Raw genomic sequence first — 20,157 nt, 5'->3', positions numbered from 1 at the left:
CCGAATGATCTCCGCTGAGCCAAAGTTTCCTGACCCAAATTTGGAAACACATCTGCATTGAATGAGTTGTATTTAAGTTCTGGATAGTTGTGTAGGGCATTAAAAACCAGAGCTTTAGTTTGGTACCATTCAAAACAGACAACAATATCTCTTGGTGCCTCTGAGCATCTTGTTCTGAGTGCCCTTTCAGTGTCATGGAGGGTGATGGGGGTTCTATCTTCAAACTATCTAGCCAACTTAAAAGCAATCATATCTCCCCCTCCTCTTTTTCTGGAATCCCACATAGTTTAACCCCACCCCCTTTTCCTCCCTATCCAATTGGGCAGCAAATTTGAAATCTAAATCTTCACTTGCCCTTTTAAGTGCTTGCAGCTCTGTTTGGGTGCTTCAGATGGTATTAAGGGCCTGATTTGCTGTTTGTGGTACATCAGCTATTTTATTAGATAACATATCAATCTTGCTTTCAAATGAATGCAAAGCAGCTGCCCAGTCTCTTTCAAAAGCCTTTCTTATTTTATGAATAAACTCTTCTGGGTCCTTTTCATTATTTAAGCTGCCAGGTGGTTTTCCGCCTTTCTGCTTGCAGGCCCCCGGAGCCATTTTCCCCCTCACAGGCATCTTCTGAGAGCTCTGGGAAATCAGGAACTATAGCTTCCTGCTAGCCAAGCCTTGATAATTTACTTTTCGGGCCTCGCAAGCCCTGCAGCATTACCTTTCAGGAGGTGTGTTGAGAAAGGTGAAGAAGAACGTTTCTGCAGTTGTTCAAGGCAATTTTATTCCCGAGGGCGCTGCAGACTTGAAATCAAGCCTCCATTTGGCTCTGCACCAAGCCATGCCCCCCCCCCCCAGGCCCCTCTCTTGTGGATATTAGCCCTTGTAAAAATTGCTCTTTCAAATTTATATTCCTTTGCAGAATCTTTCTTGGATAATCTTAACTCCCTCTCTTGCCCAAACTATACTGCTACTTATGAAGCCCTGCTGTCTTTCCATTTTGCCTTATTCATCTTGCATTATTTTGGACAGGATCACTACTTACAAGTGTTTATTTAAATGATTTCTGAGCCATTTTGTCCTCAACTTTGCAAATGACCAGGTTATTAACACACACAGTCTTTCTTTTCTTCCCCAGACACAATGGTGATGGTATGGCTGTTGATTATGTAATAGCTAATAGCAAGCTGATCCAACATATGGAGTGGCTTCTTGGTTCAGCAGTTTAGAATATAAGAAACTGGCTTATACTCAGGCTATTGGTCTCTCTAGCTCAATACTGTCTCTGTACTGACTGACAATGGTACTGCACAATACAGCAGGGTTTGAACTTGGGATCTTTTTCATACAAAGTTTGTGTTCTGTCACTGAGCTTTGGTCTTTCACTCTTAAGAAGTGTTTTCTGGTATTTAATTCAGAGTCTATACCCACAAGTCATTTGCAGGAAGTCTAGCAATTTAGGACTTTAATGACCAAGTTCTGTGGTTGTTTTTTTCTTCCATGGCCCTTCCTAACTTTATTCTGTTCCCTCTCACTCAGACTATGCAAACTTCTCTTGGTTATTATTATTCCCATGGGCTTTCAGTTTCTTTTGGCAGCAAAAACAGGACTGGCTATTTACTGGAGAGGTTATTTTAAGGGACTTTTTTCCTGCCCTTTAGTCATAAAACATAAAACAGCCAAGATACTGCGCACTAGTAGGCTGTTCCGAAAAAATTCCATATTTGTCTTGGATAGATGACGAAGCTTCTGTCTGGAACAACTGAACTTGTTGCTTGGGTGCAGTTTCCTTGTATTCAAGGGTATGATAATGTTGTCAGCAAAGCACCTCACTTATGAGATGAAGTCAGACGTAGACTCGTACCACTCTTGTTATGGCTCACTGCTCATGTACAGTTGCTGCACCTGCACACAGTTGGTTTTCATCCGCCATTCTCTTCTGTCCATGATAGTGCTCTGAGTATGTAATGTTTACTTTGTCAAAGAAGAACAATAAGGGGACCTCTGCATTTCTCTTTTGCAAGTTTCTTTTTGATTTACACAAAGACTGACTGGCTGGTGGCTTTTAAAAGGAAAACAGTACCTTCTGATTTTTTATTTTAAATATTTTTATCTTGTCCTTTTCATTTAAAGTACAGTGGAACCTTTGTTTAAGAGCAGCTTAGTTTATGAACAACTTGAATTAAGAATGCTGCAAACCCAGAAACAGGTGTTTTGGTTTATGAACTTTGCCTTGGAATAAGAACATGTTTCTCTTCCTGTTGAGTGTGTTCCATTTGTAAATTGAGTTCCCACTGCTCTGGGAAAGCACGCCTTGGTTTAAGAATGCTTTGGTTTAAGAACAGACTTGTGGAACGGATTAAGTTCGTAATCCAAGGTACCACTGTATATTTTAACTCAGTGTAGTACCAGGGTAGGATAGAAGGTACAGAGATACAAGGGTCAGTTCTACAAGAGTAGATCTGCTTAAAAAAAACCAACCATAACGTATCAACTAAGTTCAGTCCTTTAAAAGCTAATAATTATCTAGGAAGAACCAGTGTGCCTTCAGTGTATGAGACACAACACACACAAAATGTGAGGACAACTTGGAGGGTTTATTTACATAATGCATATCCCTGGATTACAATCACTTAACACACCCCACCCATTGGCATTTCACACAACAATGGTGTGAGGCTAAACTGAAGCAAAAGATTCTATGATTCTATGATAAAGAGTGGATGAATCGGCAACACTTTTTTTAACGCTGACAAACTGACTGTATAAACATTAGTTAGGTAGTGTTTACCATTCATAACCATGACACAGTAATCTGAAATGATGGGCAGAGGATGTGACTGGAAAAAATGCTAGAGTCTCTGCCCACAAACAAAGCCAAGCTTTGTTTATTATTTTTGGATAATAATCCTCAGTTAAAATTTTGTAACATGATGGTGTAAACAGGTCCAGATGCCAAGTTGTTCATTGAAAATCTGGTGCTCAAGAGCCCGTGTAACACTTGTTCATTCCACCACTGAAGTCTAAAGTAAAACTGTATCCGAAGCACCTGCAAACTAGTGTTCGCTGGACTATAACATTGATTCTGTATTGTGAGAGACTCACTAATATGTTAGTGGAGTGCTGGTAGATTATTGTGACTGAGTTAACATTTATTGTCGTATATCATGCTCCTGCCAAATATATAACAAAGCTAGCTTGTTTTAGTCTTCAAATAATTATTTTTATTACATAATAAGAGCTCTGGCCTTAGGTTGGTTAGGTAAGGGGCTACACTCTGAGAGACTGTGATGCGTCCAAGGTTCTGCACCACTTTGAACTGTAGATTGGGGAACATTTTATTTTGGAGTGCTCTGCAATATGAAAAACTCCCTGCAAATAAAAAAACAGTACGGTATTCAGGGAGAAGAGGATTCTAACCAGCTCTCCCCCTGCTGCATTAGTTTCCCTACTGGGGGAGTATTTGATTTTAAAAGTGTTTTTTCTCACCCCCCCCCCCCAATATCTCACCGCTACTGCAACCGTCTGAAGTGATACGGCTGTGGCTGATGGAAGTTATAGACAAGAACATATTGAAGGCACCAGATTGGGGAAGACTATACAAGGCCATGATGCAGTTCAGTCATTGCCATGAAGTTTATATCATTTTACCTTTGCATTTTTTAAAATTTAAATCTTTGCTCTCAAACTGGTTGGTTTGTTTTTTTATTTTAAAAAAGCATTGTCTAAAGTATTATTTCTCCCCAAGTTCTCTTTTAGCCCTTTTAGTGATTAAGCAGCCTGGAAGACTAAAGATTAAGCTGTGATTGTTCAGATATATCCTGCTTTTCACTTTGGAGGAAACTCATGTCTTGTTAGTCAAACCTGTTTTCCATTCTCCCAGCTGTCCAGACATTGGCCTTATCTCACTCATTAGAAGCTGCCTCCACATTTCACTCTCCAAATGAGAACTCTGGCTGTATAATTTCAAGGCTGCCTTGCTAACAGGCAGAGGAAACTAGAAGGAAAGGGAATCATACATGTTGAAGGCGGAGCTGCTGACTGCCTTTCTCTGCTCATAATTTTTCCATGCACTTCCCTTAAAAAGCAACATATTGGGGAGAGTGGCAACTTCTCCAGCTTCCTTTGCATATTGTGAGGAGAGGTATTCAGGATTCTGAACAAGGAGAGCTATTGCATAGTCAGTGTAACGTGCAGCCATGCTGTTACTTCTGGAAGTAGGATGCTATCCTGAAATGTTTGAGTCTCTTTCTCCCTACTGCCAATGTGTTAAGAATTTGTTAAGAATGGTATCCAGCCATTGCTCCTAAATATAGCAAGCTGGTATTGACCCCAGAGCACGCTACTTCCTGAGTGGATTTACATTACAGATTTCAACAGTTTGAATAGTTGTTGTTCTCTCCTGAAATCTCAGGAAAGTGCTGGAAATTGTCTGGTCCCTGACTACACTGTAATTTTTTGAAGGAAAAGCCTTAAACTGGTATGTAAACATACTTACATACCCCTTTCATCTTGCTTTCAGGCCAAGGGAGCCGTTTGTCCACAGACAGCTTTCCGGGTCATGTGGCCAGCATGACGGAAACCAGAGCACATGAAAACACCTTTTACCTCCCCACCGCAGTGGTACCTATTTATCTACTTGCACTGGTGTGCTTTCGAACTACTAGGTTGGCAGGAGCTGGGACAGAGCATCCTCCCCGTGGGGATTCAAACTGCCTACCTTCTGATCTGCAAGTCCAAGAGGCTCAGTGGTTTAGACCACAGCGCTACCCGCGTCCCACAGGGGCCTTAGACTTGTCTGTCCATTCCCAACAGCAAAGGCTGGCAGACTAGCAGGCTGGGCTCCCTTGCCCACTTGCTTGCTTACTTTGAGGCCACCTCAGCTCCTGGCAACCAGCACCGCCTGGCCAGCCCCAGAGACACAATTTGCCTGGGTAGCTTGTAGTCAGGGCTGTTGCAACAAACAGCTGCATAAGCCTGTGGGAGGCAGAGACACAAGAGGGCATCAGAGGAGGGAGGGGAGGAAGGAGGGACAGAGGCCAGTGTTTCCCACAGCACCCCGGCCATCATTCAAGGCACCTCATGGTGCCATGGCACCCTGGTTTAAAACCACTGAATCAGCTGACAAGACAATCTACTAGTTCATTCTTGTACTATGAATAGTGGTGGCATATTTTCTTATGTTTCCAGAGACCTGTTCTTGACTTCTGTTATTTGGGCCCAATTGAGTTAGGTGACTGTGTCTCCTTTTAGTTTTGGAGCCATCATTTTGGCCAGTCCTCAGAGCAAAACAGAATTACTTTAAATTTCCAAAACATTGGCGTGCCATTCTTTTTTAAAAATAGGAATGCTTGTGTTCAGGAGAGTTATCTTTATTTTGGTGCATTTCTGGTTCTAATTTTAGGATTTTATCTAATTATACTGGTGACTGCAGGTTTTTCAAACTGAAAATTGTAAAAACACATTCTAGATTCTCACAATTTGCTGTAGAATCTTATATATGCCTGCTCTGAAGTAAATCCCATGAGGTTCTCTCCAGCGTTAAAACATTAACTACGGTACTCTGAGATGGTTTGTCCCTTCTAAATACTTTTAACTGAACTTTTGTCCTACTGATTTACAATAGAAAACTTTTAAGATTAGGGACTGAGATTTCTGTCAAAATGAAAGGGACATAAAGCTGTAATCTTGTTCTGAGTAAATCCCTCCACCTTTTATAGCAGAATATAATGCTGAATTGAACATAATTATCTGTAGTATACTTTGCAATGCTGGCCTCTCTTTAGAAAGCACAGAATTTGCTCCTCTTCAGGTCTCTGTTCTTCACACCAAGCTTTTGGTACTTACAGCTTGCCTTGAGTTCCTACCATTGCCTTTTCTTTTTCGAAATCCAACCCTGCTGCTCCCTACCTACGCATGATAGGTTTAGCTGTTTGATAGTGGGCTGTTTAGAGTACATAAATACTGCTGTTACATTATGCTTTGTGGCTATTCCCACATCATTCTGTATACTTTCCCAGCTTCAGTAATAATCTCCATGAAGGACGGGCTTCTGTTGGAATTCAGGGCTGAATGAAAAACTTTGGCAAAAGAGTCTATATTTTCCAGAACAGAAAATATTTTTTGTTATTAGTGTGCAGTGTTTAAAATTAGCTGGGTGTCAGTCACATTTTGCGACTGGCAACCGGCCTTTTGCAACTGGATGACGATGTGCAGGCTCCCACCTTGGGGCCTAGCAGCTCCAACTGCCTGGCTGCAGTCACCTGGTCTGCCAGGCACAGAGGCAGCAAAAGACCTGTCTCTTTTGCTGCTGTGCTACCCTCCAGACCCCGGATTCACCCAGCAGGAATTTGGTTTTTTGTGGTTTTTTTTGCTGCTGGGTGAATCAGGTGTTTGGCAGGGTAGAGCGGTAGCAAAAGACATGTCTTTGGTGTCGTGCTACCCTGTAGACCCCCTGATTCATCCGCAACATTTTATTATTTATTTTATTTTATTTTTTGCTGTGGGGATGCCCCCCCCAAAGGGTGGCATCTACCACTGCCTAAATGTGAAGTTCAATCTCCCAAAAAAACTCTGTTCCGTTTTGAGAAGGCAAGCTTCTGCCTTTAGGGTTGCAAAGTTAACTGTATTTGAAAATGAATAGAAGAATTCTTCCATAGGTGGCTTTGGTGCCCTCCACCACCAGCAAAACCAGAATTAATAGTATGTTTGCAACATAAATTAAGTAAAAGAAAGGAAACGATTTGCTTAATTTATACAAGTTGCAGAATCCAACCTTTTGGTGCAGAATTTGTGTTACCTGGGTGCAGAATTCCAGGGTTTTTTAGGGAAACGGGGAGTGCAATAACCTCACTTATATTGGATCAGATTAGTGGACTGTTGACACTTTCAAGTATCTCAACATTTGGCCTTGACTAGAGCTGCCCATAGAGATGCCAGAAAGAGAACCTAAGTCTCTATCTTATGCCTATAGTCTATGTGCTCTCTGCATTTGCTGTAGCAGGGCTTGGGCTGGTCTCCTGGAATGCAAGGGCAGCATCACAGCCGTTGTTCTCTTTGTTCCAGCCGCAGATGTTAGCTACTGGGCAAAGACATGGCAGGTGATTTATTCATTACATTTGGCATCACTTTAGTGAGCAGTTCCTGTGTCTATGGAATGGTTTGTTCTAGATGAAGTTGCATGTCCCTTGAAAGAGCAGTTGCATAGCTTGGAGGTGCTCCATGATCCAACACTGATACAGTGGTACCTCGGGATGCGAACGGAATCTGTACTGGAGCCCCGTTCGCATCCTGAAACGAACGCAACCTGCATGTGTGGGTCGTGTTTTGCCGCTTTCGCGCATGCGCATGATGTCATTTTGACCATCTGCGCATGTGCACGCGGCGAAACCTGCAAGTAACACGCTCTGTTACTTCCGGGTCACCATGGAGTGCAACCCGAAAATACTTAACTTGGAGCACATTTATCCCGAAGTATGACTGTACTGGAGGCACATTTCCCCCTCCTAGACTGGGAGAGCTTGCCAATTGTGATCCATGCTCTTGTAACCTCAAGGTTGGACTACCATAATGTGCTCTACACGAGGCTACCCTTGATAGTGTTCGGAAGATGTCGCTGGTGCAAAATGCTGCAGAGAGAATTCCAGGTGACACAGTGAGTTGAAGCCACATCACACCAATTCTCTGTGTTCTGTCCTGGGTGCCAAAATGCTTCTGGGCTCATTGTAACTTTTTAGCACCCCTCATTTTTGGAATTCGACCGTTGAAAAATGCAACACACCTTATTGCTATATGTATCTGTAATTTTATTTGTTTTATTGTTTTAGTATTGTAATCGGCTCCGTGATTTTCATATGAAGGGTGGTATACAAATGAACGGAATAATATTATTTCACCCTTCTTCCAAAGTCTGAGATGTCATACATGGATTTCCTCCCCTTGACCTGGATTTTACACTTACAAACAACAGTGTTAAGTTATTTTGACATAATGGCTTGCCTAAGAACACTCAGTGAGCTTACCAGATAATTGAATCTGGATCTTGGATCAGCGTCCCAGCAGGCTATCCATTACATTACCCTGCCATTGTGGCATCTGCCAGTCCTAGAACATCACCAGGGGGACAGGAGAGGAAAGGCGGCAGTGCTTTGTGTCTAGCAGGGTGGAGAAGGGGAGCAGTGCAACATGGTGAGCTGGTAGTGGGTGACCTCATTATACCCTTTGTATAATATAAGGCACTAGTGTACACTGTTTCAGATAGGAACTCTTCTGTAATTTTCTTTCTTTAGAGATAGAATCACCCACTCTATTTATAGCTTGGCTGTTTAGTACCAGAAATGTTATCTGCTCTTTCCAACATATTAGGTGTACTCTGTCTGGTGGTGTCTGTACAGTGGTACCTCTGGTTAAGAACTTAATTCGTTCTGGAGGTCCGTTCTTAACCTGAAACTGTTCTTAACCTGAGGTACCACTTTAGCTAATGGGGCTGCCGCGCCGCCACCGCGCAATTTCTGTTCTCATCCTGAAGCAAAGTTCTTAACCCAAGGTACTATTACTGGGTTAGCGGAGTCTGTAACCTGAAGTGTATGTAACCCGAGGTACCACTGTATTAGTAAGTACAGCAATCACAGGGAAACAGACTGTGCAGAGTATTTTTTTTTTACCCCACCTCCAATCCAATCACTTTATGCTACAGAAAAATTACTCCAGTGTTTCTCAAACTTGGGTCTCAAGCTGTTGTTGGATTACAGTCTCCATCAGCCCTGACCACTGGTCCTGCTAGCTAGGGATGATGGCAGTTGTAGTCCAACAACAGCTGGTGACCCAAGTTTGAGAAACACTACTCTAGATGTTAAGGGATGCGGGTGGCGTGTGGGTTAAACCACAGAGCCTAGGACTTGCCGATCAGAAGGTCGGAGGTTCGAATCCCCGTGACGGGGTGAGTTCCCATTGCTCGGTCCCAGCTCCTGCCAACCTAGCAGTTCAAAAGCACGTCAAAGTGCAAGTAGATAAATAGGTACCGCTCCAGCGGGAAGGTAAACGGCTTTTCCATGCGCTGCTCTGGTTCGCCAGAAGCGGCTTAGTCATGCTGGCCACATGACACAGAAGCTGTACGCCGGCTCCCTCGGCCAGTAAAGCGAGATGAGTGCCACAACCCCAGAGTCGGCCACGACTGGACCCTTTACCTTTACCTTATTCTAGATGTTTAGGCAGCAGACAGAAAGCGTGAACTATAATTTTGACTAGAAATAATTATCACATCGCTTTTGAAAGGGCAACCTGTGATGTCCAAACATATGCGATGGTAATGACTGTGTGAGAGGGTAACATTCTGGAACTAAGTGAACACTGGCAGCACGTTTCTGATGGTGGCGAAACTGAAGAGGATTGAACTACTGAAACTCTTGTTGTTTTGTGTACATATGTCGTGATTCTCACAACTGCCAGACTCATGGGTGACTTAAATTGGATTGGATGCAGACCAGATTGGTTGAACTTGGTTCAAACTGAAATCAATGGGACAAGCTACTATTGATTTCAAGTCCCATTGATTTCGGTTTGAGTTAAGTTCAGCTAACTTACCTTGAATCCAGCCCATAGCATCTTAATAGTGTATATTACACTCTTTAATGTATCTGTTTGGGCAGTGCAGGATTGACTCATTGTTTTACAAGAATGAATTGAAATGTTAGCAAGTTCACATTCATTAGAGTTTGAGTTTATAGATCCTGTAAGAAATTCTGCAGATACTACATTCTTCTAAAATGTAGTAGGCTTTGTTTCAGATTCTCAGTATCTTGCTACCTCCTAGTAAAATTGGTTTGGGTGCCAGATTGCAGTGTCTGTCACAATATCATGGTAAAGTAAGAGGAAGGATTATGTGCATATGCACAAGATTGTGGACTTCGTTGCAGCTGCTGAAAGAGGCTTGTCTTTTTTTCGTGGTTTATCTAGTAAAAATATTTGTTTAAAATGTTCCTGCCTTGTAATAGAGATATTTTACTTCCATCTGACTGGGACACTCACCAGTCTCCTGAACATTTGCATGTAGTGGAGGCAATGGGTGCAGGATCCCCCCAATCACACATAGGCCCTTGGGTGATATACTATTGACTCCCAGTTATTATCCCCACTCCTTTGAGGGAGAAATAGCCCTACCCCAGCAACACATCTTAGAAAGGGATGTTGATTACAGTGACTGTTTCCTTGAACCAGAAGTTGTCTTTAACTTTTTTTGAAACCCTTAATGTCTCTCTTATATTTCTTGATGTCTCTCTTATATTTCTCTTGCCCTGTGAATTAAGATGACACAGTTATGTTCTTTAGCAGACTGTCGTCTGAGAGAAAATGTTCCACCTGAAATAAGGCCTCTTTGAGGGTGGAGCTTTCATTGTGAAATCTTCCTATCGTAGCACCATGGTGGATTTCATATATATATGCTGGTGTAAATTTTTTAATGATGTTTAATTGTTGTCTCCTTGACAATAAACCTGAAAAACCACTAGTTTCAAAAATATAAGCCTTTTTACAGTACTAGCTTTGTGGGGGCCAGCAGCAAGGGGTGGAGAGCTCAGACAGGTTCCTTTCTAGCCAGTTTCATTGAAGCTTGTGAGTTCTTCGTTTTCTTTGACATCTTCAGTGGTGGTTGACGGGGCAGTGATTTCAATGTAACTTCATTATATACATTCAGATCCGCTTTCCTCTTCCTGGTTCATTGGATTCTGGGTCTTTGGTATTGGGTGTGTGGGTGTGGGTGTGGGTGTGTTTGTGTTTACAGGTTCATACTGTGTGGGACACAGGCTGGAAATAGCAGTACAGTGGTACCTCGGGTTAAGTACTTAATTCCGGAGGTCTGTTCTTAACCTGAAACTGTTCTTAACCTGAAGCACCACTTTAGCTAATGAGGCCTCGCACTGCTGCTGCGTGATTTCTGTTCTCACCCTGAAGCAAAGTTCTTAACCCGGGGTACTATTTCTGGGTTAGCGGAGTCTGTAACCTGAAGCGTCTGTAACCCGAGGTACCACTGTATCAATCTGCTGTACCAAAAGGAGATTCCTGAGTGACTTAGTGGAACATCCCACAGTACTAAAGCAGCCCATGCAGAGTTAATACTGTAAGGGACTCTGTGTTCCTCATCATGAGTTTCTATTTTTTGGTGAGGGGAAATGAATTTTCTTCTGCAGAGTAATGATTATTTTATGCACTCTGTTTCAGTACATGTTACTATGGCAATGACTGCAGGGACTCCAACTTCCTTTCCCATGAGCAACCACACCCGGGAGAGAGTGACAGTGGCCAAGCTCACGCTGGAGAACTTTTATAGTAACCTAATTTTACAGCATGAAGAAAGAGAAACCAGGTACTGGGTGTTAGATTTCTTCTACACTTGAGTTTTCTATGTGTGGTAGATGTTTGGGGGGGGGGGTCCTGTTATTCCCCCTCAAAACATGTACACAACTCTGGCTAGCAAATAACTTTTAACTGACCACCTATTTTCTTGGTATGAATAGCTAAAAAGGTTTTGGCAGCTTTCCCTTGTGCCATTTCAGCTGCTGTTCTGCAGAAAAGCCTCTGTTTACATTACAGGCTTCCTCAACCTCGGCCCTCCAGATATTTTTGGCCTACAACTCCCATGATCCCTAGCTAGGTCAGGGATGATGGGAATTGTAGTCTCAAAGCATCTGGAAGGCCGAGGTTCAGGAAGCCTGGTTTACAATGTTGATATTTGTGTATCAATGTCCTTGTTAATTAACCCCTTGGAAAAGCAGAGGTCTCAAAAGAAGCTCTGCTTTTTATCTAGTTGTTCAGCAAAATGTACCTTTTTATTTTTAGTTGGATATTGTTTTCCTACACCAAGTCAGTGAAGAAACATGTTTTGCGATACTTTGCAAGAAAGAGGAGAAGGTGGAGACATGTAAGATGAGAGAAGATTGTTCTTATGTGGTCTTGTGTCCTTCTATTCTCTTGTGTCGGGATTAGCAACCAGGAGGCTGGACAGTTCACTTCAGGGATTTTGCTCCTCTCCTCACCTTCCAGGGAAAAGGGACCCAAGCAGGCGAAGGAATGTTTGAGTGGTCCTCTGGATCTATGTATGTCACCCAGACTTCCCCAACCTGTTGTCCTCCAGATGGTGTTGGACCCAAGCTCCCATCAGTTGCAGCCAGCTTGGTGAATGGTCAGAGAGGGTGGTAGTTGTAGTCCAACATCTGCTGGGTGCCAAGTTGGGGAAAGATGAGGAAGGGCATTGGGTGAACAGTGGCAGTTTAAAATAAACTTGTATTCTGTACTCGACATTTCTGTGTTCCAGTTCTTCCTGCTGATATGATTTGAGGAGTGAAGTCACTCTAGTAGAGTAAAATACAGGCTGTTCATTTTATAATATATACACGCACCCTTTTTTTCTACCAACTTAGGCAGAAGAAACTAGAAGTGGCCATGGAGGAGGAAGGTTTAGCAGATGAAGAGGTAATGTGAATGTAATTTAAGCTGGAAGCTTTTACAGTTTACTGTTCAGAATTGGTGCTTAATGATTCACGGGTCTTCACTTGAGCTGTCTGTCTTGGAATCACGTTGCCTAGAAAGCAAGAGTAAGACGAAGAGAACACAGGTAGGAGGGAATAACTGCACCTTCTTTGTCACTGTGGGAAAGTAGGATTGCTAGATTTGGAACAGGATAGAGTTATTCTGTAGAAGGAGCTGCCTTTTCCTTAAGGAGGAAGATAATCCCATATAATTGAACCAGTATTGATATTTTAATGGTTTCAAACACTTGTGGTCTCTTTCAGCATGGCAGATTCAGCAAGACTGCCTTTTATTGGCAAAGATTTTCAAACAGTTTTTATTGGTTGGTTTGTTGTAATTGATTTTCGTGTTTATACTGTGCTGCAAGTCACTGTGGTTCACTTTTATAAGTAGAACTATTAATGAATCATCATGCTCTAGTAATCCATTCCTTATAGCACCACGAGAGTGGGGATGATTCTGCAATAGTTGTTGCCATTATATTGACCTTGCAATTTTTTCATAACACACATTGGCGCAGGCTTGCGCCGCCAATTGAGAGGGCCAGTGTCACACAATGATGTGACATCCCACATGCGATGTTGTGTGACTATGTGACGTCACCACTAGATATTGAGGGGGCTTAGCATCCTCCTTTAAAACTTTTTTTTGGGGGGGCAGGAGCCAGTGCCCCGATAGCATGCTACAAGAGATGACTGGGAAAGTTGGGGAACCTCATGTTGACAGAAATGGGTATACAGTGCCATCTTGTGGCTGTAAATGATACAAGATAAAAAACATTGAGTTTTTAAGAGGCACCCTATCATAGTAGAATCAGAGAAAGGTAGCATTGTAAGGGAACACAAGGGTCATCTAGTCCAACCCTCTGCAGTGAAGGAATCTTTTGCCCAATGTGGGGCTTGAATCCATGGCCCTGAGATTAAGAGTACCATTCTCTACCAACTGATGTTTGTCTGTTTGCTCATGAAAACTATTGTTTGGCACCTTTTCTAATATTCGGCAGCATGCTGAATATTATGCATATCAGTTATTAACCAATTTTCTGTTGAAGATGGGGCTCAAAGTAATGGCCGTGAGTGGACCTGTAGAGTTGCGTTACACAAAAGCAGACCATTGGTCTATCTACCTCAATACTCTCAGTAGCAGCAGGCTCTCCAAGGTCCAAGTCCTAGCTAAGATACCACTGCCTATTTAACTATTTTGACCAGGAGTGACATGTCTTTTGGAGTAGGTCATTGGAGGAAAACGAGCCATAAGTCTGGGTTTGCACAACAAGCCATTGTGACCGAAACAGCACAGAGGTGGTGTGAGATTATGCACTAGCCTGCTGCATAATCACATTAAATCATAGTTTGTTTTAAAATATTGCATTTTGTTTATGTTTGAATATTAAATGTGCAAAAAAATATTAATTTCACATATATGCCCATGGCAGTGACTGATGAAGAACAAGACCTTGGGCTTGTAGAGGATGCTCTATGAAGATGCTGGCCAGAGTGCAGCAGCTGTTGAAACGGCAAATGCTAGGAGTCCTAAGGAAAGGAATCAGAAACAAAACTGCCAATACCAGAATGGCATCATACAAATTGATCATGTGATCACGCCTGGAATATTGTGAATAGTTCTGGTCACTTCGCCCCACGAAGGGTATTGTAGAGTTTGAAAAAGGTTCAGGAAAGGGCATCCAAAATTATCAGGGAGATGGAGGAACTCCCCTGCGAGGAAAGGAGACAGCATGCACCCTCGCCGGGGGGGGGAGTGCAGAGGGCGAACGGAGCCCACTGCGCCAGGCCAGCCCTTGCCGCCGAAGCACCACCAGTGCAGGGCTGGCTCGGGGGTGGCAGTGTGAGGAGCAGCCCTCCCCCGTGTGCCCAGGGCAATCGCCCCGGAAGCTCCCCCTCCCCCACGCTACTTCCCTGCAGCAGACACGGGTTGTTGTTTTCTGTTTAGTGAAAAGGTGAGTTAAAAGTGCATAAAACTGTGCATGGCCTGGAGAAAGTAGATAGAGAAAAGTTTTTCTCCCTTTCTTCCACTGTACAGTAGAACCTCTACTTACGACCGCTTCTACCTGGGCCTGATCCAAGGTGCAACTGTGGCAAACCCGGAAGTAAATACCGGGTTTGCCGTGGTTTGTGCATGCACAGAAGTGGCTTCTGCTGTTTGTGCACACGCAAAAGTGGCAGCCGCCACCTGCTACCAGCAACCCGGATCGACTTACAGGCGGACCTCCCGAACTGATTACGTCCATAAGTAGAGGCTCCACTGTATTGCTAGAACTCATGAGTATCCAGTGAAACCGAATGTTGTAAGATTCAGGACAGACGAAAGAAACACATGGTTAAAACTATGGAATTTGTGATGACCACCAACCCGGATGGCTATAAATTCATGGAGGAAAAGGCTATGAGTGGCTGCTAGCCATGGTGACTGTAGTCTGCTTCCAAGGTCAGAGGCAGGGAGAATGCTGTTGCTTGCATGGCTTCTTTGCAGGCTTCCCATGGGCGCCTGGTTGGCCACTGTGGAAACAGGACAATGGACTAGATGGGCCCCTATCCTGACCCAGCAGGGCTATTCTTGTGTTCTTATTTTATGACACTTTAACCCAGGGGTCTGCAACCCGCGGCTCCGGAGCCGCATGTGGCTCTTTTACACCTTTGCCGCGGCTCCGGGGCGGATACTAGCGAGGGGAGGAGGCGCATTGTGCGCCCCGACACTCCCCACTGTGGCGGGCGCTGTACTGGCTGTGACGTCGCATGGGGGCGGTGCGTGCGTTAGTCATGCACCGTCCCGACGTCACCTTCCCACCCGCTACATTGTAAGGGGCATGTACGCTGGTCACTGCATTGAAAGGGGCCATGTACGCTGGTCACTGTTTTGAAGGGGAGTGAAGAACACACACACACAAAAAGGTAACTTGTTAATTTAACATTTATTTCTATGAGGAGGAGTAATTCTGAGGGGTCAAACAAAGAAATAATAAAAAAAGTGACAAAAAAATTATTTTTATAATGATGAGTTTTGCGGCTGCCAGTTTTTTTCCTTCGGAAACGGGTCCAAGTGGCTCTTTTTGTCTTAAAGGTTGCGGACCCCTGCTTTAACCACACCAATGGGACTCACTGAGTCCTTCCTCCCTATGGGAGGCTAGAGGGAATTATATCCCATACTTGGTGATAGTAGCATTATAAACTGATTACCTGTTTATACCATTTTTGTATGAGTTGTGGATTTTCTCATGCTTAATATATATTTCAGAAAAAGCTACGAAGATCTCAGCATGCCCGCAAAGAAACCGAATTTCTGCGGCTGAAGAGAACAAGGCTAGGCCTCGATGACTTTGAATCTTTGAAAGTTATCGGAAGAGGTGCTTTTGGAGAGGTTCGTAATTTGTGTATTTTCTTAGGAACTCTTTATTTCAGGATACCTTCCTGTCAGGATAACTTACTGAACAATAATCCTGTTTATGGTATGCGGGGGGGGGACGGACGGACGGACCTTATAATGAGCTCAGAATTCTTCATTTTTTGTACTGCTCTCCCTTTCCTGGCCGGCTCTTTGAGACTTTTTTTTAAAAATAACTCTGATAAACATTCAATAAACAATCAGTAAACTTAGGTTTCTCTCCCCTCACTCCCAATTTTCTCAGTTCTCCTTAGAGACCTTCCTTCTAATCTTCATGGATTTTAGTAGCATTTGTTGCTCTTTGTAGCAGAGATTAGGTGTTCATATAGATTGCCTGTTACGCTCACCCTTCTTCCAGTTTTGGAATTGCTATTCAACCAGTTTGCTGCATTTACCCCAGTATTGCAAATTTGTTAGCTTAACAGTATGCTTTAATAATGGCTTAAAAAAAATAATCCACAGGTCCGCCTCGTTCAAAAGAAAGATACGGGTCATATTTATGCAATGAAGATACTAAGAAAAGCTGACATGCTAGAGAAAGAGCAGGTATGTCTTTTTAGTATATTGCAAGCACTTCAAAACCAATAGTGATGATATGCATTGTTGTGTGCAATATATATTTGTAGTCTTGCTGAAAAAGGCCAGCTGAAAAAGGACCATACCTGTTCCTGCAGCACATTTGTTGCAGGTAGGATGCATTGCTTGTCACTATTAGTGGAACAGATAAGTTACTGAAAGATTAGTTTACCTGTTTATAGAGAAGTTGGGCAAGATAGAAGGATGAGTTGGCTGAGACTGAGATTTTTGAGATCTTCTTTGTGGTGTGGGAAGGTGGAAGACAGATAAGGCTGCCTTTAAAACAAAACCCTGGGAATTGTGGCTATATATCCATGCCGTACTACTCTCTTTGGAGTCTTTGGAAAAGTGTGTGCTGCAAATCTAAAACAAATCTATATTTATAAACTTCTTGGGAATAGTGTGATGTGATTCCTTAGTCAGTTTGTGTGCAAATATTACATGTATTTGCACTAAATCCTGGACTGGAAGGAATTGTGGCACTATGCAACAGCTGTGTGAAGCTGTCTTGTCACAGATTCAGCATTGCGGATCCATACTTGTACAACTTATCTCTCAAAAAATCTGAAAAGTGTAGCTTGTTACCCAGGTGTGTTGGTGCATCTTGGCTGGCACCCCTGGAAGTAAAGGCTGGCATTGGCCATTTAGGTAAGGTAAAGGACCCCTGGACGGTTAAGTCCAGTCAAAGGCGACTATGGGGTGCGGTGCTCAACTCGCTTTCAGGCCGAGGGATCCGGCATTTGACCATAGACAGCTTTCGGGGTCACGTGACCAGCATGACTAAAATCCTACTGGCCATATAACAAAACACAAAAGAGGCCAGTCCCTTGAACACTTGATCGGGCGTTGCATTTTAAGATAGAATTAAATACAGTGGTACCTGGGTTTACAACCATAATCCGTTCCGGAGGTCCGTTTGTAAACCCAAACAGGTTGTAACCCAAGGCGCGCTTTCGCCAATGGGGCCTCCCAAAAAAATGTGTTCGTAATCCAAACAAAATGGGTTGTAATCCAAAAAAAGGTTGAAAACCGGGACACGCGCTTCCAGGGTAGACATGTTTGTAATCCAAAACGTATGCAAACCAAGACGTATGCAAACCAAGGTACCACTGTACCTTGGGACCATCGGCTGTGGTGAGGACTGCAGGGCCTTCTCCCTTCCAGGGCCTTTTCCAACTGGCCCAGGTGGCGTGGCCCAGGCCCTTACTTGGAACAAACTTTTGGGGAAGTGTGGGAAGTTGTTCTGCCATTGCTTCCCGGTTCCAAGTGGTTAATGTGTTTAAAATGTCCTCAAGCAGTCGGTGGCATTTTAAATTTTTATTTCTCTTTTTCCTTTTTTGCTTTGTTGGGGGTGGGTGGGTGGGATGGATATTTAGTTGGTGATTAATTTTAGTATAATTGTTCTGTTTTTGTTTTTATTGTTTTATTGGTTCTGTATAGATTGTGCTTTGTTTTTAAGGGGCGGGATCAGGGCTGCCTGGGATTGGGGCCCCAGCCGACACAATGGCTGGGACAAGTGCCGCAGGGGGGGAAGCACTGGGACATCCGATCTCGGTGCCAGGTCAATGATGAATAAAACCACTGCCGTCCACGACCTGATTGTGGATGGAGGATTTGACCTGGCCTGTGTGACAGAGACCTGGTTGGAGGAAGCAGATGGGCCTGTCCTTGCCGCTGCTTGCCCACCAGGTTTCTCTTACGCACAGCAACCCAGGTCATGTGGGCGGGGAGGGGGGGTTGCAGTGATTTTTAGGAAGTCATTAGCTTGCATCAGGCATCCTACTGGGAAGACCCAGTTTTCTGAGTGCATGTTCTGGAAGTTGGGCAATAGGGGCAGTACAGGATTCCTTTGGGTGTACCGATCTCCCCGCTGCACCAAGGATTCCCTGTCCGAGCTGCTTCAGGTCGTGGCAGATGTTCTCCTGGAGACACCTAGTTTGGTTGTCCTAGGGGATTTTAACATCCATGCCGACACAGCCTTACAAGGGGCCGCTTGGGACTTCGTGGAACGCATGGCCTCCATGGGGCTGTCCCTGAAAAAGTTTGGCCCAACTCATAGTCATGGATGTGTCTTAGACCTGGTGTTCACCTCTAGTGATGTGGGTGATCTGACACTAAGTAAAAGTGAAACAATAGAAGTGCCATGGTCAGATCACTTCCTGGTGCAACTGGACTTCTCTGCGACCCTTCCCCTCTGCAGGGAGGTGGGACCAATTTGGATGGTCCGCCCCCGCCACTTAATGGATCCAAATGGTTTCCAGAGAGTGGTAGGGGATGCTTTATCCCATGTTGATGGCCTTTCAGCTGATTCCCTGGTGGCCCACTGGAATGCGGAGTTAACCAGGGCTATCGACTGTCTGGCTCCAAAGCGCCCTCTCCGATTGCATGGAGCCTGGACAGCCCTGTGGTTTTCTTTGGAGCTGAAGGCGATGAAACAATCGCTGAGTCGGCTAGAGCGTCGGTGGAAGAAAACTCACTCCGAATCTGACCGGACACAGGTTAGAGCTCAACATCGAGCCTACCAAGTGGCGATAGCGACGGCAAAGAAGACTTTCTTCACCGCCTCTATTGCATCTGCAGAAAATAGTAGCAGGAGACTCTTTCAGGTGGTCTGCAATTTAACGGAACCACCTTTACCACCGGCGCCTTGTAAAAGCCCCAAGATCTCCTGCAACGATTTTGCAAAGTTTTTTGCAGATAAAATCACTCATATTCGGAAGGAGCTAGACACCACCGTGGGAGCAGGGCCGGGGCGGGAGAGTGCTAGAGCTCTGTCTGGTCAAGTTGCATGGAATCAATTTCAATCCGTTACCCCCGAGGATGTGGACAGGCTGCTTGGACGCGTGAAACCAACCACCCGTCTCCTTGACCCTTGCCCATCCTGGCTAATAAAAGCAAGCCGGGAAGGGCTGGGCGATGGGCTCTGCGGGGTGGTGAATGCTTCCCTCTGTGAGGGAACATTCCCAGATCCGCTGAAAGAGGCGGTCATTAAACCGCTTCTTAAAAAAACATCTTTAGACCCGGCCAGTATGGCCAACTATCACCCAGTCTCAAATCTTCCATTCTTGGGCAAGGTGATTGAGCGAGTGGTTGCTGAACAACTCCAGGCACGCCTGGAGGATGCGGACCATTTGGATCCCTTCCAATCGGGATTCAGGCCGCATCATGGGATTGAAACTGCCTTGGTCGCGCTGGTTGATGATCTCCGGCGAGCTAGGGACAAAGGTGAGAGCTATTTCCTAGTTCTGCTGGATCTCTCAGCGGCCTTTGATACAATCGACCATAACATCCTTCTGGACCGTCTAGTGGGGCTGGGAGCTGGGGGCACTGTTATACAGTGGTTTCGCTCCTTCCTCCTGGGCTGTGTTCAGAAAGTGGTGTGGGGGATCAGTGTTCAGACCCCTGGGCTCTCACTTGTGGGGTGCCTCAGGGTTCCGTCCTCTCCCCCATGCTTTTTAACATCTATATGAAGCTGCCGGGAGAGATCATCAGGGGGTTTGGACTGGGTGTCCATCAATATGCAGATGATATCCAGCTCTACCTCTATTTCAAATCAGAACCAGTGAAGGCGGTGAAGGTCCTGTGTGAGTGCCTGGAGGCGGTTGGAGGATGGATGGCGGCTAATGGATTGAGGTTGAATCCTAACAAGACAGAAGTACTGTTTTGGGG

General features: G+C 44.4%; 1 protein-coding gene across 4 annotated transcripts in view; it reads left to right on the top strand.

Moving 5' to 3' along the window:
- STK38L (serine/threonine kinase 38 like) overlaps positions 1-20,157 on the top strand; it is a 53,975-nt gene that overhangs the window by 19,719 nt on the left and 14,099 nt on the right. For 2 of the 4 annotated variants that reach the window (XM_081023749.1, XM_081023746.1), the window contains exons 2-5: positions 11,206-11,350; positions 12,405-12,456; positions 15,766-15,888; positions 16,375-16,458. In XM_081023749.1, the coding sequence (XP_080879875.1) occupies positions 11,217-11,350; positions 12,405-12,456; positions 15,766-15,888; positions 16,375-16,458 (393 nt within the window). In that variant the 5' untranslated portion in view covers positions 11,206-11,216. Of the gene's footprint in view, positions 1-4,538; positions 4,615-7,546; positions 7,646-11,205; positions 11,351-12,404; positions 12,457-15,765; positions 15,889-16,374; positions 16,459-20,157 lie in introns of those variants that run through there. The other 2 variants (XM_081023747.1, XM_081023748.1) reach the window with 2 other exon arrangements.

This window comes from Podarcis pityusensis, assembly GCF_964106645.2.
Source record: "Podarcis pityusensis genome assembly, chromosome: 10".
Lineage (NCBI taxonomy): Eukaryota > Metazoa > Chordata > Lepidosauria > Squamata > Lacertidae > Podarcis > Podarcis pityusensis.
Note: the sequence above shows the minus strand (reverse complement) of the source record. Positions and strands in the feature narration are given on the sequence as shown.